Here is a 23,969-nt window from a genome sequence, read left to right on the forward strand (position 1 = left end):
TCTAATTTCCACGAAGGATGTAAGTTTTAGGTAATTGTCCAGCGCTTTTCAAAATGCATAGAAATACATTTCTCTGGAGCAGCGTTATTTTAACTTTTTGTTAGTCACGGTACCCTCTTAAGAAATGAAAAGTTTCTTCCAAATCCCAAAGTCTTTACAGACTATTAATTTTGCATGACTCTGGCTCTCGTCAAGTGCTATGCACACACGTATGGGCACATTTAAGAATAAAAAGGAAAAAAACATTTTCAAACTGGTAAAAGATTAGTTTGTAATCCACACACTAGAAACTATTCAAAGTACTGTATGCGGGCACCTTGCCGCCGAATGTGCATAAATAAAAAGTGATATATTCGGTCATGACCTTGATAAACGAATATGAGGATATTCGGGCCTCTCGCTGCCCTTATTTGCCTTGCTGTCAAAATATTGTCCGCGAGCGAGGAAGGAAGACACTTTATTATCTTCAAATTTTTATTTTCTCATGTAATTACATATTTTAACCGTTTCTGGTATTAGATTTTTTTACAAAATCAACGTTTTCCAAATCATTCTCTTGCGGCACCCCGGTTGAAAAACGCTGTGCTCGAGTTACAAAATCAAATGAGATGAATTACTAGAGAGCGGATATTTATTTTCTTTTGACATGGCACCGTACATAACTTGAAGGCAATTTCTATTTTAAAATAATTTAACGTACGCGAAAACATATTATACTACATAAATAAATAGATATAGATAACGTGAAGAAAGCCTTAATTATGGATCATGGCATGGATGAGGGCCCATTATACATACAAAGACAAATACACGACCAGCTGATTACAAAAGTTACAGAGGATGCATAAAGGAAATCTTACATCCTAATTTCTTTGTTGTGCCATTGATGGTAAGATAGGCTGTAATGCGTACTCATCTGCGCGCAATGTATTGCTCAATTTCTAAGAAAAGGTAATTTCTCTTCTTTACTCGGTAGCAAAACTACAGGGGAATTGGGCAACCTCCCCCCCCCCCCTATATCGAATTGAATAGTTTGAAAAAACTGAAATGAACTTCATAAATAACAAAGAAAATGAAGGTTTATGCAATTTTCTGTAAATAGCAATTTGGAGAGAGGCTTGCGTTATATGACAGAGTGTTATAAATTCTTCGGGGGTGATTGTCATTGGGGGTAGTTGTCCTCCGGGGGTTATTGTCCTCGGGGTGGGAGGGGAGTTGTCCTCGAAGGGGAGAGGTTAGTTGTCCTCGGGGGGTAATTGTCCTCGGGGGTAGTTTTCCTGGGGATAGTTGTCCTCGAGGGTAATAATAATAACTAATAATTTACCCAGGGTAGCCACTTCAGTTATGAAACTGCTCTTCCAGCGGGCCCTGCAAAACATAATATGTTATTACTACCCTTCTCCAATCTAATATGCTGAGCGCCTAGCTAGAAGGCAGAATGTGTCATTGTTATAAGTCTTTGGTATGACTCGGCCGGGGTTCGAACCCACGACCGCCCGTTCATGAAGCGGGCGCTCTAACCACTGAGCCACCATGCCAAGTAGTGTCCATGGGGAGTAATTGCCCTCGGGGGTAGTTGTCCTCGGGGGGTAATTGTCCTCGGGGGTAGTGGTCCTTGGGGGGGGGGGGGGTAATTGTCCTCGGGGGGTAATTGCCCTCGGAGGTAGTTGTCCTCGGGGGGTAATTGTCACCAGGGGGTAGTTGTCCTCGGGGGTAATTTTCCGGGGGGGGGGTAATTTTCCGGGGGGTAATTATCCTTGGGGGTAATTGTCCTCGGGGGGTAATTCTTCGGGGGGGTAATTTTCCGGGGGGTAATCGTCCTACGGGGGTAGTTTTCCGGGGGTGATTGCCCAGGGGGTAATTGTCCTGATACGCTCTGAAAACTCGACACTTACTTCCGCATTTGACGCCAGCAGCGTGGATGTAGGTCGGGCAGTTACCAAATCCTGCCTCAGAATGCGGGCATGATAGGAGATTGTCCTCCGACCCAGTGCACTCGACGTGGTTGAAGATCCCTGGGAGATTGGTGAATCCATACCTTGAACAACATATTGGTGCAATAGCTGCTTCAAACCCTAGCTGTCGGCAAACCACTTCGGCTTCTTCAATACCGATATAATCGCATACTGCAAACCATGTGCCATTGTAGAAGATCTCTACACGACCTTCCAGTTCTGTTGCAAACCATGCGCCATTGTAGAAGATCTCTACAAGACCTTCCAGTTCTGTTGGTCCATCAGCCAGACGTAGGCTGCCATCAGCGACTTGCGTTTGGGAGACATCTTCCAAATTGAACGTAGGTATCGCTGTAATAGAGAAATCAGTATCGTACTAGTAATCAGTGATAAGGCCCAACAAAAAATCATTTGGTTGTCCTCGACCGCCCGCACGTCATTTTCGGGCCGCTCGTATTTTTTAATTTTTTTTTAATATATTTTTTTTTTTGTATTCATTTTTTTTTTTAATTCAATTTTTTTATTTTTTTTATTTAATTTTTTTTGGGGAGCAATCTTAAATGCCAAACATACCATTTCATGCATTTGCAAGGATCATAATGCGTCCCGTTGCCAGTTTTGTCTTTTTAGTACGCAATTAGGTATTTATTAAACTTGCCATTTTTATTTTTCTATGTCAAAATGCCGTTCATTCAAATCAGGTTCTGAGCATTCTTAAACTCATTTTAAAGCCCATCTGTTCTAGTTTACAGGAGGGATTTGACCACCCTGCAAGGTCACTGGACAGATGTTTATCTCATCAAATCAGCTCTCAGTTAATATCAGATAAAGAGGATCATGGGAGACCAATGGTCACCGATTAGGCATTGTTTGCTACATTGAGGGCGCAAGTAGCTATAAGTAGTACAATGGAGATTTAAAAGGTGCTGTATTTCAAAGCCCAAAATATTTTCTGTGTTGGTCTTGATATTCATTGTACATTAAACTAGTCTTTTACCATATTAAAGTGTTTTATAGACTTTGTTTGTTTAAATGCTTGACAATCCCAACGATTTTTTTTTTATGGAAAAAAAATATTAAAAAAAAAAAATTGGGGAAAAAAAAAAATAAAAAAAAATAGACACACAAATATAAAAGGTTAAAAAAAAAAAAAAAATCCGTCCGCCCGCCCCTACTCCAGAAAAGCAATCGAGGACAACCAAACAATTTTGTTTTTGGGGCCTAATGTAACACAAGTATTGCTAACTATATAATCAATGGTTACCTTTTCTTTAGAATAAGTTCCAATTCAATCGTATTACGTTATTCAATATACACAAGACTATACCAATGTTATAACTTCCGGAGCCTATGGCATAGAGGCGTTGCTTTCTATTTAGGCTCCATAATATTTCTCCCTTTATTTAACATAGTCTTATGTATTATTCTCTTCGTTTGTATGAATATTTATTTAACAAAACATATATGACATGTCAAATGTAATAATGTATTATACAACATGTGAAATATGAAAATAAACTCAAACTGAACTGAAGTAATCTGAACTGTGTATTCTAATCCATGCTCCCCTATATTTCGTATGTTTCACCCTTATCTATCTCTTTCTCCCGTTCTTCGCAAAAAAGGGCTCTTTGGTTACTATAGGTTTTTGCTGCCAATTTTGCATTTTTTTTTCATTCTGATTCATGAATGTGTGTTGCGGCACCAATTGTCGACGGCGAAAATTTGAGCCGATTTTTGCAAAGCATGACGGTAAAAATCGTCGCCACCGATCCAAATTGTCGACGGCGACAATTTTTGCCGGGTGTTGACGGTAGAAATTGTAGACAGCCATGATCAAAGCACATCACATGAAACTATCAAGTTCAAAGCCGTAAGGGGCTTAACTTCATACCATGAGTCATGACACACGTATGAATAAACACAAACAAACGGCCAATGTCATATTTAGTGTGTGTGTGTATGTATTTGTTTGGGGGATTAGGTGAAGGGGTTTGGATGTAGATGTGTGATAGGTGGGTGTTTGTGTTGTGGGTGTGGAAGTAGCGGTGACCTCCGTCATGGAGAACTGTTGACATCGTCGTGAATACAAATTGAGACATTTATGATCATAAGTCCTTTTATTATGATGTTGTTGTTGATGATAATACTCATGACGGTGACAATAATGATAATGAGGAGGAGAAAGAAGAAGAAGAAGAAGAAAATATTGATGATAATATTGATTTTGATGTTGTAGCAAATAAACTCGACGACTGGTTATGTCTGAAACCCCAAAGGGTGCTGGGAGGCCTGTATGTTCCTAAGTTGTCCTTCTATATGACCACACACACGTACGTACACGCAATAATAACGCCTGTGAATTGATTTTCGTCAAACTTGGCTTAGAGGAATTCTACGGCAGGTTTAAATATGATTTTGAAATACAGAATTAATGGTTGATATAGTCTATAATGGCTGCTTTTTTGTTGTTGAAAATCTAGCAATATATTTACTAATATATTTTGGCAATCTATTCCATCTCGTATATCGTTCGACAAATTCTTTATCATGTTAATTACTCAACACACTGTGAATCGGTGTTTATTTACGTCAGTGAAGGGGAATTTGTAAACCATGTCTAATATAGTAGAAGTAGTAGTAGTAGTAGTAGTAGCTCTATACAGAGCGAAATTGTTTTTCATTTCTTTTCACATAATATAAACAATGACAAATGTCAATAAACGTAATGATATAACAGAAGTGAGCATTGAAATATCTTTGACATTGTTTTTTGGCATTGTAATGCAAAACGATTTGGTAACAGGAAATGAAAAAAACGAAACCTATTTCAAAGCAATGCTTGTTAGGTGTAGGTTTGCATATTAATAATGAAACTTTATACATTTATTACTTAATTTTGAAGAAAAGAAAATTACGGAATCAAAAAAGACATGACAGACAATATAAAAACAAAGAATTAAACAAGACAAAAACAAATCAGAAACAGTAGCAGAATGACAAGATGAGGATGAAACATGAAGAAAATAAGAATGAGAGAGTGACAAACAGAAGAAGGGGAGAAACAGAAAGAGAAAAAGAAGACAGAGAGAGGGGGTAAGCGGGAGAGAGAGGGAGAAAAAAAAGAAATGGTGGCCATAGAGGAATCATTTTTAATTAGTATTATATGGATACAAATCATATGCAAGTCACAGTTACGATTTGAAAAAATGGTCAGTTTGGCCAATTACGGGGGAAAACAACGAACAAAAAAACAAAAACGGGGCACTACCTATTCTGATTCGTTTGTAACAAAAAGTGCTTGAGGGCATTTTTTAAACCACTTAACGAGGGTTTTTCTTTTAATGTGCCAGGAAGGGCATTCCAATATTTTGGGCAAATGAAAGTGAAAATCCTGCTGGAAGATACCTTTCTTGGTTTTAGTAGGTGATAACATTTTGCTATTCTCGTGGGATAACTATGGAATTCAGTATTTTTGTTAAACATATTTAAGAGAACTTGTGGCAATTCATTTTTTCTAGTGTGTACATGAATATCCCCAAGTTATAGGAAAAAATGTCGTGAATCTTCAAAACGTTATTTGCGTGAAAGAGTTCATTAGTATGAGCGCGAAAATTGGTGTGACATATGATTCGCATTGCTTTCTTTTGCAATAGTAAAATTCTATTGAGTTGAGTATTTCCACAGGTGCCCCATGCAAGTATTCCATAATTTAAGTAAGGAAGTACTAAAGTTGAGTATAAATTAAGCAGTATACGAGATGGAAAAAAACTATTTTACCTTGTTCAAAATACAAATATTTCTAGAGATGATTTTACAAACATTATCAACATGCAGCTTCAATGACAGTTTATCATCTGCTATTATTCCCAGGAACTTCGTAGAAGAGACTTTTTGTATGACAGTATTATCGAGTACAACATGTCCTGGTAAGTCATTAATAATATTACTAAAAAGCATATAATTGTTTTTTGGGGTAAATTAAATGACATTCTATTTGCCTCGAACCAGTAAGCAAATTCTCGTAATTGAGAGTTAATCGTTCTCAGTAAAATGTATGGCTCTTTGTGAGAAAAGAAAATGTTTAAGTCGTCAGCAAACAAAAGAAAGGACAAGGTTGTTGAAGACATGTACAAATCATTAATATAAACAATAAAAAGTAACGGACCTCCTTTCTCCTTTCTTGAAGATTGGAACAACTTTTGCCAATATGTCTTAAGCCCATCTGTACTAGTTTACAGGAGGGTTTAGACCACCCTTCAAGGTTACTGACAGGTGGTTATCTCATCAAATCAGCTGTCAATTAACATATTATGAAAACGAGGACCATGGGGGACCAATGGTCACCGATTAGGCATTGTTTGCTATATAGAGGGAGCAAGTAGGTATAAGTAGTGCAATGGGGCTTTAATCCATGCGTAATGGGGATAGTTATGTGACTTACCGCCTTCGGGTGAAGAAGCACAACATGAGGCTACAAGAGCCACCAGGAGGGCGCTCAAAAGAGGGACCACCATGGTCTATCTGGTCCGCAAAATCAACTTCGAAAAGATCTACAGCAGATAAAGTTGTAATATCGGAGTTATTTCTTGGTCTCTGGTCCTAACTTGGCAGCGAGCAAAGCCGGAATGATCTAACGTGATATTTCATTTAAGGATATACTTCTAAATTTGGTACCAGTACCAGTATAATTCGCCAAACATCATGCATGCTGCGTCTTCCTATTGGATAAATCACCAGCCAATCATATTGCTTTCCTCGTCTAGACAGTACTCAGACAGGAAAATACCATAATATTAACCCATTGTATATGGGAAACGGGTGAGTCGTGTATTAAGCCTATGGGAGCGAGAGAACTGAGTTATCAATGGGATGATAATATGAGCAGGTATTTTTACAAGGGGAGTCTTACATGGATTGGTGCCGGGTGCTCAAATGCAAGTCGTCACTCAATATACATCATAGATTTAAATTAGACAAGTATATTTCTGTAAAAGAGCATAGTGGTTTGAACAACTGACGGCAGAAGCGATCGTCTGGTGACTCTAAATAAAGTGAGGCATAATTACAAAATTGCCATTCTGTGCCCAAAAGAAATATGGTGGTCAGTTAGAAATGGATATCCATGATAACAAAAATGGCCATACGCTCCCATATAACCATAATTATGGTGACACTTTCGTAAAAACCTACCTCCATTTTCATCAAAATGTATTATCCCTATTATTATTTGTATTCTCTTATTATCACTTTATTGGTTAATGTTATTATCATAAGCATTATTACTATTAATATCATTATTATTGATGTTGATGTATTTATTGCTATTATTATTATCATTATTATTTGTTTAATTATTATTGAATGGAATTGAATCCCTTTTCTTCTGCAAAACATGCAAATCACATTAGTTTTCAACTATACAACATACACAAAATATAAGAATTAAAAATAGTGTATACACAGTAAAATGATGATAGAAATGTTGACATTAAAACGAAATGTGTTACTCATAACACAATATCCAGAATAATTCATTAATACATCTGAAGAAGATGAGGGGCTATCACAATAAACGTTTGCTTGATAGCTTGATTACTATTACTCTTAGTAGTATTTTCATTATTATTATTATTATTATTATTATTATTACTATTAATATCATCATCATTATCATCATTATAATTACCAATGTTCTGTTGAACCTTACAGTAGGTACACATGCGGTGATCCATTCTGTCCATTTTTCCATTCTAAAACATTCCCGCATTTTTCTCGCCGGAAAATTGAAAGAGTTCTAAGCCTTGATCAAGTTTGTTATCATATCCAATGTAGGAGAATATTAAACCACTCCCATTCTCAAAAAGGGTGTTAATTGGTGTCATTTTCCCACCAAATGTTCAGATGATCAGCTCTTGGCTTAAGATCGGGTTGGATAAGGGTCTTGAGGTGGGCGACAACTTGGTGTCGATTTCTTATTGTTTTGTTCAATCAGGTCAAGTCCGGATACGGAATAGAAATACATTTAGAGTTCAAATTTATTTGAGCCTCTCCATAAAAAGAGGTTAAAATAATATTATAGCAAAAAAGAATGGACCAATAGTGTCGTGGTCGAGTGGTTTAAGGCGCTTGACTTGAGATGCGAAGGTCGAGGGTTCGAATCCCGACCCAGCACTAATATCTTTTGGCAAGATATTTACCTGCACTTGCTACTCTCCACCCAGGTGTTAAATGGGTACCCGGTAATATGTGACCGTCATTGTTGATAATACTGTTCACACCGAGTTCAAAAAACGCATGGTTGGACCTGCTGCTTTTAATATTCTGCACGTATAGCATGGTCAACAACAACAAGAACGGCAGCCGTCATTGTTGGTCAAACAGTTTTTGAACGTCAAGTAACGCCTGGCCGGAATGCTCCCCAGAAATGGTACAGTCAAACAATACAATGTAATAAACAAACGACGAAGAAAAATGCCAAAACATAACTTCCCAAGCAAAATATAGTAAGAAATAAAATATATAGGACAGGTAGTAGAGAAAGAAACTAGTATTTATAGCAACAGAATTGTGTGAAGTAACTACAAATAAATTAAATGTATCGACACGCTCTATATGGTCACCAAGGTCTCAATATAAGTTTCATATTCTACCTACAACAAAAACAGCATGATCTACAATGATCTAGGTTCATATGCTTTCTGTCAAATGTTTCTTAAACGAAGACAATACATCACAGTAACGTAACGTCAATGGTAACACTTTATACAACGCTGAACCTCTATAGACAAAGGTTCTTTTTACAATAATTTGTCCAGTTTAGGAAGGGCAAGATTATATTGACTTCGAAGTGTATAATTTATTAGCTTTAAAAGAAAAATGTTCATCCACATAGTTAGGAGTCGGGCCATGCAGTAATTTAAACATCATAATGTGCATGTGTTTAGAACTTAGTAGGAATAAAGTGTCTCATATTATTGGTATCATGCAATTGTTAAATGTAGGAGGCGTTGTCCAGCATCAAGCACCGTTTCTTTACTTCTCTCATTTATTATGATTCATGTTTTTACCTGGATTTTTGTAATTTGATTAGATTTCTAATTTTGGATCACGCATATAGTTCATTGGCTGGTATGGATAATAATGATTACATTTGTGGAGGCTGTTGTGGATTCATACTCAGTATCTGTTGATATAACATTTCAGACTCTACTTCAAGTAATGTAGCAATGTGCGGTAAGATGATATATACAGTGCGTCCCAGAAAAAACGAAACCGAGAATTATCGATGTTTTATAATAACTTAATCACATTTATAGTTAGTAAATGACACATATTTTTAAAGCTTAGATCCTCCTCATTAACTGTCTATCTGTCTATCTCTCTCTGCCTCTGCCTCTTCCTCTTTCTCCCTTTGTCTCTCCCTCCCCCTCTCTGTTTCTCTCTCTCTCTCTATTTTTCTCTATCTGTCTCTCCCTCCACCTCTTTCTCTTCTGGTGATGTTTTTCAGTACAACATTCTTTAATTATCTGCTATTCTCACTGTGACCAATAATACCTAAAGGGCCTATCACACTGAGCGGCGAATGCTTGCGAACGTAGCGAATTTGGGGTTTCGCCAGAGTTTGTAAAATGTTGTAAAAGGTTGCAAGAAAGATCGCAAACAGTTTTCTTTGTTGTAAACAGTTTTTCTTGTCGCAAAGAAATTGTGAACATGTTCAAAATTTCTTTGCGAATTTATTTTTCCGCAAACGTTTGCAAACAGTTGTAAGCGTTTGCAAAACAGTTGCAAGTCTTTGCAAACGGTTGTTAAACGGTTTTGCTCTTTGTTTTCGTCAGTTCCCTGTGTTTCGCCAAAGCTAGCGACCACGTTACCATATGGTTCCTTTATAAAATCGACCCATTGAGTACCAGTAGTTAGCAAAAGGTCTTAAACGTTCACAAATAGTGGCAAAGGATTGGCAAATAGTTGCTAATCTTCGCAAAAACTGTCGCTAACATTTGCTTACAGTCGCTAATAGTCGCCAACTGCCTTTCGCAAAAACTTTCGGAGACATTCGCTCAAATGTTGCTAATTGTCGCTAAACGTCACTTAATGTCGCTGATTTTCGCCAACATTCGTCAGAAAAGTTGGCGAATCCAAATTCGCAACGTTCGCAAGCATTCGCCGCTCAGTGAGATAGGCCCTTAAAGACTTCAAATATTTCTTCATGTGCAATATGTACTGTGCTCATGTCACACTTGTGATTAGCACACTACCGAGACTCCAATTTTAATACTCTTTATTACTTTTTAATACTTATTATATCATCTAAATAGAATTTGTATTGCATTTTATCTCGTTTTGTCCTATCTTACAGTTAATTGAGTTCACGTATCTGTCTACATTTTATGTGCCTATGACAATTATTCTCTCAGTAACTAAACAGAAGGCCTTAATTTCTTTATCTTTTCTCATAAAGCTTCAATCCTTTTTTAATGACTCTATTGTCAGTACACTCACCTGACATGCTAGCATGGGAGGCGCGATAGCTCAGTCGGTAGAGCAGTGGTCTTATAATCCCGTGATCCGAGTTCGAAACCAAGGCGATGCGCTAGTGCCCTTTGGTAAGGCCTTAATCCTCATTACCAGGTCCCTCAGAGAGGACCTAAATCCGTCGGCCGTCTGGTTGCTAAATTACAAGCATTTATGCTTTCTTAGCAGTCAGGTAAAATGACCACCATCATTCATTCATTCATGCTAGCAATATACTGTTTTTGTATTATGTCGTGTTGTTAATGCTTTTGATGTTTTGATGTGAACATTTATATATATATATATATATATATATATATATATATATATGTTTTTGAGTGTCTTTTTATGTTATTTTATGAAGTGGCGTACGCAGGATTTTTTTCAAGGGGGGAGTTTTAAAGTTGGATTGCATCATTAATGTGACCACGCGAAATATATTTGGTGGAGAATCAGCCAGCCGGTGATTAAGCGGAGGGGAAGGCAAGGAGGACGGAGGGGGGGGGGGGAGTATTTATATATATATTTTTTTACTCAACACTCAACAAACATAAAAGGAAAAAGGAAAAACTTTTTTATATTTATTTTTTAGAGGCCAGGGGGGGGGGGGGGGGAGGGGATCTTGGCCCCCGGGCCCCCCTCCCCTTGATCTGCCACTGACCGAAACATTGAGGGGGGTGTTTAACCCACCAAACACCCCATGCGTACGCGCCTGATTGTATGTAGGATGTAAACTCGCATCTTTAATCTTTGGCCTTTTTGACGAGATTTAATAAAACCTTATTTGAACTTTGGTTGTCTACACCATAGATATGATAAAAAAAAAAAACGCGTAATGTCTTATTTATGGTACATTAAGTTGTAAAAAAAATCCAACTTTATGAGCAACAGGTTATTTCTTCTTGAGTTGTAAATATAACGTGGAAATATCCTCTACCAGGAGGGAGAGAGGGAGGGGGGGGGGGCTCGCAGTAAGGGAACAGGAGTCATCATTCATATGAGTAATCATAGGCATAAGGAAACACATTTTATAGTATGTTGGGACTGTGTGGGAAGTCTTATAAAGGGAACTTATTGAAACCCGAAAAGTTGCGAAGTCGGTATGAATACATTTGATCTTTTAGAACACAACACGGTTTTAATTTTTCAATCAAAGGTATTTTCCTGGGTTTAAACAAACAAATTATGTAGGTTGTGCATGCCTTGGTTAATGTTGATATTTGCAAAGAGTTACGAATCTAAAGTTCAAATCTGTTATCACTGCTATGCAAATTTGTCACTCATAATAAATATCTTTATCACCAGGCTTGACGATTAACTTTTTATTTGTTTAGTCGTGTGCAGTTTTGATCTACATGTATTTCGCTTTCCTGTGCACAGTTCAAACAAACCGAGCTTCGATGAAAAACGAATCTAACTCTACTCTGGGCATTCTCTGAGTACGCTGTGATGTGAAGTAATCGCAGTTTAACAGACGATCGCAAGGAAGGAATATAGGACATAATTCTCTGCGACCAGAGAACTTACTGATCCAGTGATGCCGCGAGACATTATCAAATATGGATGATGTGAATGAAGCGATTCACGATGCAGTGGTGCGGGGTAATCTTGAAGCCGTAGAAAGTTTGTTAAAACTTGGTTCAAACATAAATCAAACAAACCAAAATGGAAACACACCGTTACACATGGCACTCCGGAATGGCCAGGAGAATGTCATCGAGTATCTCATAAATCATGGAGCTGATGTTGAGAAGGCGACTCCAGATGGACAAACACCCTTACATCTTGCTGCATCACTCGGTCGTCTTAAAGCAGCGAAGTTTGTACTCAGCCATGAAGCTTATATGGACAAAGAAGACAAGGACGGCTACTCAGCATTATACAGCGCTGTAAGGAATGGTCATCTTGATATAGTACGATACTTTATCAGTCAGGGGGCAAACGTGAATCAGAGCAATACTAAAGGCTGGACTCCTTTATACATTGCAGCAGGGATCGGTAAACTTGATGTAGTGAAATATCTCATCAGTCAAGAAGCTGAGGTGAATAAGGAAACTAATGTCGGTGCGACTGCATTACACATTGCTGCTTACAATGGTTACCTTGATGTCACTAAATATCTCATCAGCCAAGGAGCTGAGGTGAATAGGGGAGATAATAACGGTTGGACTGCATTTCACATTGCTGCAAACAAGGGTCACGTTGATGTCACCAAATATCTCATCAGCCAAGGAGCTGAGGTGAATAGGGGAGATAATGAAGGTAGGACTCCATTTCATATGGCTGCACATAACGGTCATCTTGAGGTCATGAAATATCTCATCAGCCATGAAGCTAATATGGACAAAGAAGATAAGGACGGCTACTCAGCAATATACAGCGCTGTAAGGAATGGTCATCTTGATATAGTACGATATTTTATCAGTCATGGGGCAAAAGTAAATCAGGGCAATACTAAAGGCTGGACTCCCTTATACATTGCAGCAAGGTACGGTAGACTTGATATAGTGAAATATCTCATCAGTCAAGGAGCTGAGGTGAATAAGGGATATAATGGCGGTGCGATTGAATTACACATTGCTGCTTGCAATGGTCACCTTGATGTCACCAAATATATCATCAGCCAAGGAGCTGAGGTGAATAGGGGAGATAATGACGGTTCGACTGCATTACACATTGCTGCTTTTAATGGTCATCTTGCTGTCACCAAATGTCTCATCAGTCAAGGAGCTGAAGTGAATAAGGGAAATAACATGAGTAGGACTCCATTTCACATGGCTGCACATAAGGGTCATCTTGACGTCACCAAATATCTCATCAGTCAAGGAGCTGAGGTTAATAAGGGAGATAATGACGGTTGGAATGCATTACGCGATGCTGCTTTCAAAGGTCTTCTTGATGTCACCAAATATCTCATCAGTCAAGGAGCTGAGGTGAATAATGTAGATAATGACGGTGCGACTGCATTACACATTGCTGCTTTCAATGGTCACCTTGCTGTCACCAAATATCTCATTAGCCAAGGAGCTGAGGTTAATAAGGGAAATAACATGAGTAGGACTCCATTTCACATGGCTGCACATAAGGCTCATCCTGACGTCACCAAATATCTCATCAGTCAAGGAGCTGAGGTTAATAAGGGAGATAATGACGGTGCGACTGCATTACACATTGCTGCTTCCAATGGTCACCTTGCTGTCACCAAATATCTCATCAGCCAAGGAGCTGAGGTGAATAAGGGAGATAACATGAGTAGGACTCCATTTCACATGGCTGCACATAAGGGTCATCTTGACGTCACGAAATATCTCTTTAGCCAAGGAGCTGAGGTGAATAAGGGAGATAATGTCGGTATTACTGCACTTTACATTGCTACAGAAAAGGGTCATCTTGATGTCACCAAATATCTCGCCAGTCAAGGAGCTGAGGTGAATAAGGGAGAAAATGGCGGTGCGACTGCATTACACATTGCTGCTTTCAATGGTCACCTTGATGTCACCAAATATCTCATCAGCCAAGGAGCTGAGGTTAATAAGGGAAATGACATGGGTAGGACTCCATTTCACATGGCTGCACAAAAGGGTCATCTTGACGTCACGAAATATCTCATCAGCCATGAAGCTAATATGGACAAAGAAGACAAGGACGGCTACTCTGCAATACACAGCGCTTTATTGAATGGTCATCTTGATATAGTACGATACTTTATTAGTCAGGGGGCAAAAGTGAATCAGGGCAATACTAAAGGCTGGACTCCTTTATACGTTGCAGCAACCCACGGTAAACTTGATGTAGTAAAATATCTCATCAGTCAAGAAGCTGAGGTGAATAAGGGAAGTAATGTCGATATGACTGCACTTCACAATGCTGCAAACAAGGGTCATCTTGATGTCACCAAATATCTCATAAGCCAAGGAGCTGAGGTGAATAAGGGAGAAAATGGCGGTTGGACTGCATTTCACATTGCTGCAAACAAGGGTCATCTTGATGTCACCAAATATCTCATCAGCCAAGGAGCTGAGGTGAATAAAGGAGATAATGTCGGTATGACTGCATTACACATTGCTGCTTTCAATGGTCACCTTGATGTCACCAAATATCTCATCAGCCAAGGAGCTGAGGTGAATAGGGGAGATAATGAAGGTTCGACTGCATTACATGTTGCTGCTTTTAATGGTCACCTTGATGTCACCAAATATCTCATTAGCCAAGAAGCTGAGGTTAATAAGGGAAATAACCTGGGTAGGACTCCATTTCACATGGCTGCACAACAGGGTCATCTTGATGTCACCAAATATCTCATCAGCCAAGAAGCTGAGGTGAATAAGGGAGATAATGTCGGTATTACTGCACTTCACATTGCTGCAAACAAGGGTCATCTTGATGTCACCAAATATATAATCAGTCAAGGAGCTGAGGTGAATAAGGGAGGAAATGTCGGTGCGACTGCATTACACATTGCTGCAAACATGGGTCACCTTGATGTCACCAAATATCTCATCAGCCAAGGAGCTGAGGTGAATAGGGGAAGTAATGACGGTAGGACTGCATCACACGATGCTGCTTCCAATGGTCATCTTGATGTCACCAAATATCTCATCAGTCAAGGAGCTGAGGTGAATAAGAGAGATAATGACGGTATAACTTCATTACGCGTTGCTGCTTTCAATGGTCATTTTGATGTCGTGAAACATCTCATCAGCCAAGGAGCTGAGGTGAACAAGGGAAATACTGCCGGTAGGACTGCATTACGCGACGCTGCTTTCAATGATCCTGTTGATGTCATCAAAAATCTCATCAGTCAAGGAGCTGAGGTCAAGAACCTCGCGAGTGATACGGGTTTGTTTTTAAAATTAAAATTATTTTTTATATTCGATTGCGAAGCAGCAAACCACGAATGAATTTAAAAGGACTTGGCAACGTTGTTCATATAAGTGAAAATGGTGCTAAGGAAGTGACCATAATGTTAGATGTACAGTCATTAAATCTGATATTCTGAGTGAAATCCGACGTTAAAAGACGGGAGTTGCTGCTACCTTGTTTGGCGTTCAACAATAAGGGGATAGAGCAACGTCGATCTGGCGCTGCTCAGTGGCTGCCGGGCTCACGATCAATTGGGCAAAATGAATTTCCATTTTCGGTTTAATAAAATTTGGATTGGACTAAAAGATTATTAGGTGGGCTGTATCTAATACAGACCACCTTATAATTTTGTTAAAATTGCCTTTATCAGGTGGGCTGTATATCGTACAGACCACCTTATAATTTCGTTAGAATTGCCTTTATTTATTTATTATTAAATATTTTTCTTATTTCTAACCACTTTTTTGTGAACAAGATAACACAAAAATGGCTCGATCAAAATCCTTGAAATTAAGCACATATAAGTAAAAACATATGAACAAAGGACAGAAATGTTTTCAACCTTGAACTTGACTGATGACGTCATCTAGGCGCCATTTTGTAAAATTTTACGAAAATCAACTCATGATCATATCTTCATAACCAAAAGGTAATTCTCATTCATATTTATCATGATTAAGGTCAATATCCGTCCGGTTAATTTCAGCTCAAATAATGCGCGCGTGCGCGTACGTCCGCGCGTCAATGCGCGCGCAAAATTTTGAATTGCTCAAAATCGTCTCAAAATCATTTTGCATACGTTTTAGGCCATTCTAAGCATTTTATAAAAAATCGCGCACACGCTCATGCGCGCGCGTTTTCGCGCGTAAAACTATTACATAACATAGAATCGCCATTTTTTTTTCTTTTATGATATTCCACATATATTTACAAACAAATTGATACCATGTTTGTCTCTTTATGACTATTAATAACGGAATGATCGACCGTTTAACATAAATCTCGGTGCGCGCGAGCTCTTGTAATACATAGCATATATGGGCAAAAACATGCCTATACAAAATCCATTGTAGCTCTTTAGGATACAAGGTGACCCCAATTTGTTTTCATAATTTGATAGAGTATGATTCGGAGATATTGTTTCATGTCACATTTGACCTTCAATTAACTCATGACGTCATTATAATGGCCTCCGAACTCAAAATTTCAATTTGCATATTATGACGTCAGCATATTTATGGAAAATTGATTGTATCTCTGTAAATAGTGATTGATTTTCTTCTAAATTTTAAAATGTTCTAGCTGAGACAATTTTCTACAAATGAAGTCGTAACAATTATTAATTTTGACAAAAGCATCATGGCGTATTTTTGTGATTAAAGGAGGCATGTCAATTTTCACATTTTGCGTGTATTCTCTATGGGACATGATTTTTTCTCAAAACTCGATTCTACATTCCCGTCTTTCGCGAGCAATATCTACGTCGTTTTAGCTTCATTTACGCTGAACTTCGAGTATGTTGTAGCTGAGACAAAAAACTACTCAAATGTACCCTTTATTTTGTCTCAATTTTTTGTTGGATCAGCCCACCTATACTTGTTCCAAACAAGTATTACAAATCTAGTTTATTTTTCTTATTTCGACCCACTTTTTTGTGAACAAGATAACTTCAAAATGGTTCTATCAAATACCTTGTAATTTGGCACACATATGTATAGGCATTAGAACAAAACACAGAAAATTGTTCAACCTTGACCTTGACTGATGACGTCATCTAGGCGCCATTTTGTGAAATTTTCTGAAAAAACACTCATGATCATATCTTCATAACCGAAAGTTATTTCTCATTCATATTTATCATGATCAAGGTCAATATCCGTCCGGTCAATTTCAGGTCAAAAAACGCGCGCGTGCGCGTACGTCCGCGCGTCATTGCGCGCGCAAAATTTCAAAATGCTCAAAATCGTCTCAAATATTTTTTGCATACGTTTCAGGTCATTTTAAGCATTTTATAAAAAAACGCGCACACGCGCATGCGCGCGCGTTTTCGCGCGTAACACCATTACATAACATAGAATCGCCATTTTTTTTTCTTTCATGATATTTCTCATATTTTTTCGAGGAATTTGATACCATGTTTATCTCTTTATGTCCATTAATAACAAGATGAGCGTCAATTCAAGAAAAATGCCCGTGCGCGCGAGCTCTTTTAATACATAGCATATATGGGCAAAAACATGTCTATACAAAATCCATTATAGCTCTTTGGAATGCACCGGGATCCTCAATTTTTTTTCATATTTAGATAGAGTATGAGTCGGAGATATGATTTCATGTCTCATTTGGCCATTAAGTGTATCGTGACATCATCACAATGGCCTTGGAACTCAAAATACGAATTTGCATATTATGACGTCAGCATATTTATGGAAAATTGATTGTATCTCTGTAAATATTGATCAATTTTCTTCAAAATTTCAATATGTTGTAGCTAAGACAATTCTCTACATGCTTAATAATAAGCATTTTTCATTTTGATGACGTCATCATAGTGAAAATCTCGATTAAAGGCCTCATGTCAAAAGGCCTTCATAATTTGCGTTATCCCTATAGAAGGTGAATTTCATTCACGTCATGAAACTACATGATATTGTTTTTTAAGAATTTTTAAGCAGTATCTCGCTTATTTTTGCTCTTTTTTGTCTCAAATTTAAGTTGACCAGCCCACCTATACTTGTTCCAAACAAGTATTATATGTCTAGTTATTATTATTATCATTATTATTATTATTGATTTTCTTTTGGGAAAAAACTGATCTGATCGATTCCTAAATTCTCCTAACTATATAATTATAATGAAATTAAATTTCATGTGAATGTAAATCGTCACAAAGCAATGAAATGGCTTTAAATACCATTCAAAACATTTGAAGTGTTCAGAGATTTTTCAAGCTTTTTTTTTTTTTTATCTCTTATGGAAAAACAGTTGGGATAATTCAAAAATTTGTTTGGTGGATTTACTGTTAGAGGGAGTTACACATTGACGCATTCAAATAAAAATCTTTGTGGTTTGGAATTTGTCCAGGATGTTTTGCATGTTAGAGCGTTAGAACAGTAAAAGGAATATAATAAGTTATATTTCATTAAAAAAAAGGTAGGCAGTTTTTCACCAACCTTCAACATCGTTACCGGTTCACTTTAAAGTAGATTGTGTTTGCTTTCCAACAGCCTATTTTTTAACATCGGGATAAGCTTAATGGACAGGGGTCGCATGACAGGCGGGGTCTTCACAGACCTGCGCAAGGCTTTCGACTCTGTATATCGTAAAATACTGTTAGGAAAGCTATTTAAAGATGAAGTTGAGTTCTGGTCACGCAATTGCATTGTGAAAGAAACGGTGTGAAATCGATCAGAAAAGGTTGATCATCTAGCATATAAGTATTTGTGTGTATCAAAATGATAAGAAATTTGCCCAAGTCTTGGTAAAGTTACAAGCACTGTACACAAACAGATGTATATGGGACTACACGAACACGTGGCGTAACAATTCGTCCCGATTTTTACGATGTTACATGCCATATTTAGAATATGACGGCATTTGAAGAGCCATGCTTTTTAGGGAACATGTTTTATCTGATGTTCTTTCACACTTGCATAATAACAATAATAACGCTCACAAATATTTTTTACCTCTTCCCAGAACTCAATCTTCTCTTTAAGTACGGTATACTGGGTCAAGAAATTAATTGGTTCATGTAATACTTGAGTGATCGGAAACAAAAAGTTGTACTTGGAAAATTTGAAGCAGATTGGGGTACTACTTTGTCAGGCGTACCACAAGGCGCCAATTTTATAGGCCCGCTATTGTGGTAGTATCCAAATGCCAAGCGATGTTATATCCAGCCGATGCTGTACTGTTTCATAGTAATCAAAGAAGTGAGGACATTAAATTGGCCTTGAACTTTAATTTAAAACTAGTTTATGAGTGGGTAAAAGAAAACAATCTGGCATTAAACCACACAAAACTGAATTTATGTTATTTGGTTCACAAATGAAATTGACTAAACTTGAAAAATCTATTTGCATTCAACTCGAGCAACACCAAATCTTTCTGGTTTATACCTATAAATACTTAGGAGTCTGGCTAGATCTAACATGAGCTGGAAAGAACACGTGACAAAAACAAGTAAAAAGATAGGGTCAAAGATAGCGTTACTTGGTCGTCCAAAAAGATACCTTATCCTTTGGAGGGATTGAAGCTTCTTGCCAATGCATTAATTTTGCCTTTATTTGAATATTGGTGTAATACATGGTCTAATTGTTCACAAAATGTCCGAGATGTAATCAAACAAAAGAGAATGCGCCATCATTTTCTTCATTTCCTTTTTTTGTTGGCGTTATAATAATTTAAATTATTGAACTGGTCCATTGTGTTGTTTTTGTTTCTTTTCTTTTGTTCGAAAATGTTGTAACTGAATTCATTTTTTTCTTCGATTTGGATTGTTTACACCAATATGGTTTTTGTATTTATGTTGTAGGCCTCCACGGAAAACAGTATTTAACTACTGATGGAGCCACACTTCTAAAAAAAGACTAATAAATAAAATGAATAAATAAAATCAATTATAAATATTATTAGCGCGAATTAACGTCGTTGAAGGTACTTGAGAAGTAGCTGTTATTGTAAACATGTCCAAAAAATTAAACACAACTTCGCGTATGATACGGGTCTGCCTTTAAGAATGAAATTTATTTCAAATGCGAATGCGAAGCAGCAAAGCATGAATGAATCTAAAGTAGATTGTTTTTGCTTTCCAACAGCCTATTTTAACATCGGACAACGTATTTATAAATATTATTAGCGGGAAATAACGTAAGAGGGACTTTAAAAGAAGTTATGGTTGTAAACATCTGAAACTTAAAGAAGTAGTGTGAAGCATCAAGTTAGCAACGTTCATAGAATTGTTTTGCTATCTGTGTTACTTATGGATGTTTTCATTTACTGTACCCCTTCTTTCTGACCTATCTGACACAATTCATTCTGACCCACTTTTTTCCCCATTCATTTTCTACACAAAGGCATTTTCATGAGACAGATTCTGTGATTGGCTTTTTGCTTAGTGAATATTCATGACATGAGCGGGGCAATCTTCATTTTTCTCGAAAGCATAATTGCTTAAGGGGCTAAATTTTCTAGTGCTTATAATACATCCTCAGGGACATCCAAATATGGATCGCGATCCGGCAATTTTCAAAATTTATAAAAAAAATTGTATTATCTTTAATATTATCTTTTCACATTTCCCAAAAGCAGGTGGGTTGACAGGACTAGATTTCCCTCGAAAAATAGAAGCAGCGCAAGGGCCCTCAGAAGGACAGACACGGGAGCCTACAGCAACCATTGACCAACCTCTTATAGGTGACAAGTCCTCCAAGAACGAAGGTAATGTGGCAAGTGGAGGTAAAACAATTGTCGGCTTATTCAAATATTTTTATTTATTTATTTATTTTATTTATTTCTAATCTTTTGACAGGGTAGCCCATTCACCAACAAGTAGTGGTCTTCCATGGGGCCCTGAATAATCATGAACATATTTACATCGTTTATAACGCTTATACAAAACAGTTTAAAAAAAATAATACTCATTTGCAAAATAAACATACATCATTAACCTAGTAAACAGTAATGTCAATAGGAAAATATTGATTAAGTCGCAATTATGTGAATAATTCATGTTAATATTACAGAACATGCACGTAGTATATGTTCGGCTGAGCCATTCACATATTACAACTTTGTTTAAAAAATCTCTTAAATGAATTGACAGAGGAAGCCGTTCTCAACGAATTATTTAGCTTATTCCATTCAAATATGGAAGAAACAATTGGGCTACACTTATAACAATCAGTGTGAAATCTAGACACACGTAAACATCCACTGTATATTTGCCTTGTATGATGCTCATGTACATCATTAGGATTGATTAAGCCTACCTGAAGGTAAGAAGGTGCTAAGTTATGAACGCATTTATATATCATCATAACGCGACTTAACTCAAACCGCTTGTCTAGTGTCATCCATTTAAGACTTGTGAACAAATCAGCCGACGGTGTGTCAAATGTCTTGTTCAATATTATTATTGCGGCCCTCTTTTGAATTTTTTGCAGCTTAGTTGTATGAGAATGAAATCTGTTCGACCATACAACAGAGCAGTAATCTAATCGTGGCAACACTAGAATGTTATAAAGTAACTGCAAGGATTTTTGAGGCAAAAAACTCTTTGCTCTCTTTATCATGCTAATGTTTTTCTAGGTAAGTTTACTTACGTTTTCGATTTGTTTAGACCAATTCAATTCTTCATCTATCAAAAGTCCTACGCATTTGGTGAATTGAACTCTTTTGATCAAATTGCCATTTAATGAAATGGTGAAAGATTCAATTTCCTTGAGATTAGCACGAGAGCCTATTAACATGACACAAGTTTTGTCAGTGTTAAGAACAAGACGATTTTCCTGAATCCATGCCATGACTCTGTTTAATGCAACAGTTAATTTTTCTTCCACAATAGTTGCATCATTTGCACTGACGGTAAGTGTCGTATCATCAGCATACATATCTATGATACCTTCAGGAGTACATTCAGGTACACTATTAACATATATTGAACATAAAAGGGGACCAAGAATTGAACCTTGTGGCACACCTAATTTGATGGTTGATGGATGCGACTTGGCTCCTTTGAATTGGGTCACTTGTTGTCGATCCCCTAAATATGATTTGAACCAATAAAAAGTCCTATTACTACAACCTATGCAGGCTAGTTTATGTAGAAGTAGCTCAAAGATCTATGAAGGCAACTCCAGAAACTTCTTTGTAATCAATATTAAACGACCATTGATTTAAATATGATATGCGTTGCTATTCAATGAAACAGTTTTCGATAGAGAACTTCAAAAAAAGTACGTACAGATGGCATTGTATCGTCAAAATGCGTTGTTATGTTGAAAGTATGATCGATTTTATGAAAACAGGAAAAATAGACACAGTGCTGAGGCATCAGCAGATAATGTTCTGCTCCTTTACCTAATTAAGGCTATACACGATTTCGCCGTCAAAAAATTACCCATTATTTAATTGAGCCGTGGGCACGAAGGAATGAGGAAGAGAGCTAAGCGGAAGAATAACGGAGGCCCAAAATGGATCCATTTCCCTAGATAAAGATTGACGACGAAAGTTTCAGAGGTATATTGTATGGAGAAGGAATTAAAAACTTTAGTTAGATACTAAATGGCTTTAGACAAGGAAATTACGCATTTTCCCTCAAAACATTAGATGACCTGCATACAAGCATTTAGCAAACCTGCAACAGCCGGTCTAAAAGTTTGTTTTGCCAGGTCCATAATTATATTATTTTTATTCCTTTATTGCAACCAAAACAGATACGAACAAATACATAACAATGGTAACAATAATGTACACGATGAAACCGTACAGTATGATACATGAAATATATGACTAACAATGTTAACTCGTGATACAATATTGCCTCATGATTGTGGCACACGCACTCACTGCACCTTCAATTGTTTAGGTGTGCGCATATGGATGTGATTGGTCTGAGGATGAAGGTTGTAGTAATGAGTAGGATTGTGATAACGATGGTGATTATGATGACAGTGATGGTGATACCTCAGTCACATCAATGCGACCGACACCAGACCGATGACAAACCGAACAATCGATGACATTACACCCAATATCTAAAAATAGGTCGGTTTGGAGTCAGTCTTTAGAAATGTCTGCCGGTGTGACAGAGGTATGATGGTGGTAGTGGTAGTGGTGATGATGTTGACTGTGTTGGCGATGATGGTATTGGTGGTGGTGAATATGATGATAATGATGATAATGGTGGCAATGATTGATTATGGGGATGTTTTTGGTGATGATGGTGATGGTGATCATTGTACGAATCTTGAAAACGTGCTGGTCAAGTAGATTATACAATCTTTTACAGATGAGAAAAATAACAAAGTTTGTACATCCTACCAACTTTTATTTTTCAGTTGGCATGAAAGTCCACTGGGATTTTTTGACAGACATTCCTCAAGAACTTACCCTTCAAGATAATGAAGTAGTAATATCATGCGGCATCAGATTCTCGCCTTCTGGAGCCAAGCTCAGCGAAACTATCAAGGTCACATTGGATCATAATGCACATTTCACCAATCCAAGACGTGCAGAGATCGTCTTCTACACCCGCAACAAAGGTATGGGGCAATTACCATGGGGACCTGACAAAAGCTCTCGCGACAACAATTGTTCCGGACTTTATTCCTTTAAGTTATAGGCAGATGGGTAGGGTAGCGATTGAGTTCCAGGTTAGGTCTAGGGTTGGGGATATGGTTAGGGTTAGGTTTTGTGTTAATTCCATGGTTAAAGTTAAGGATTCGTGTAGTGTAGGAAATTATTAAAGCGGAGCAAATGTCGCAAGAGCAGGTATCATAACATTAACCGCAGCTCAAATGCCTTTCTTTAATCTAACAAATGAAAAGAATTGACTTAGGAATATAACACTAAATATAATTAAAATTCTCGTTAAAATTCAAAATAGTAACAAATTCATGTCACCTTCAGTTT

At 37.4% G+C, this 23,969-nt stretch overlaps 1 protein-coding gene across 1 annotated transcript; it reads left to right on the forward strand.

Annotated features, from left to right (window-relative positions):
- Positions 1 to 12,028: 12,028 nt before the first annotated feature.
- Positions 12,029 to 23,254, forward strand: LOC581643 (putative ankyrin repeat protein RF_0381). The gene is made up of 5 exons (XM_030989553.1): positions 12,029 to 12,566; positions 13,893 to 14,249; positions 15,180 to 15,308; positions 20,646 to 20,782; positions 23,147 to 23,254. Exons 1-5 carry the CDS (start codon positions 12,029 to 12,031, stop codon positions 23,252 to 23,254), a joined length of 1,269 nt encoding a protein of 422 aa, XP_030845413.1.
- Positions 23,255 to 23,969: the final 715 nt, after the last annotated feature.

The sequence above is a fragment of the Strongylocentrotus purpuratus genome, unplaced genomic scaffold (genome assembly GCF_000002235.5).
Source record: "Strongylocentrotus purpuratus isolate Spur 01 unplaced genomic scaffold, Spur_5.0 spur5_scaffold_18, whole genome shotgun sequence".
NCBI lineage: Eukaryota > Metazoa > Echinodermata > Echinoidea > Camarodonta > Strongylocentrotidae > Strongylocentrotus > Strongylocentrotus purpuratus.

Excerpts from the sequence above, each read along its gene's own strand:
- LOC581643 (XM_030989553.1), top strand. The coding sequence starts at position 12,029 with ATGGATGATGTGAATGAAGCGATTCACGATGCAGTGGTGCGGGGTAAT. Across the intron at positions 12,567-13,892 it reads ACACATTGCTGCTTACAATG|CTGAGGTGAATAAGGGAGAA; the intron begins GTTACCTTGATG and ends CCAGTCAAGGAG. Across the intron at positions 15,309-20,645 it reads GAACCTCGCGAGTGATACGG|GTGGGTTGACAGGACTAGAT; the intron begins GTTTGTTTTTAA and ends TCCCAAAAGCAG.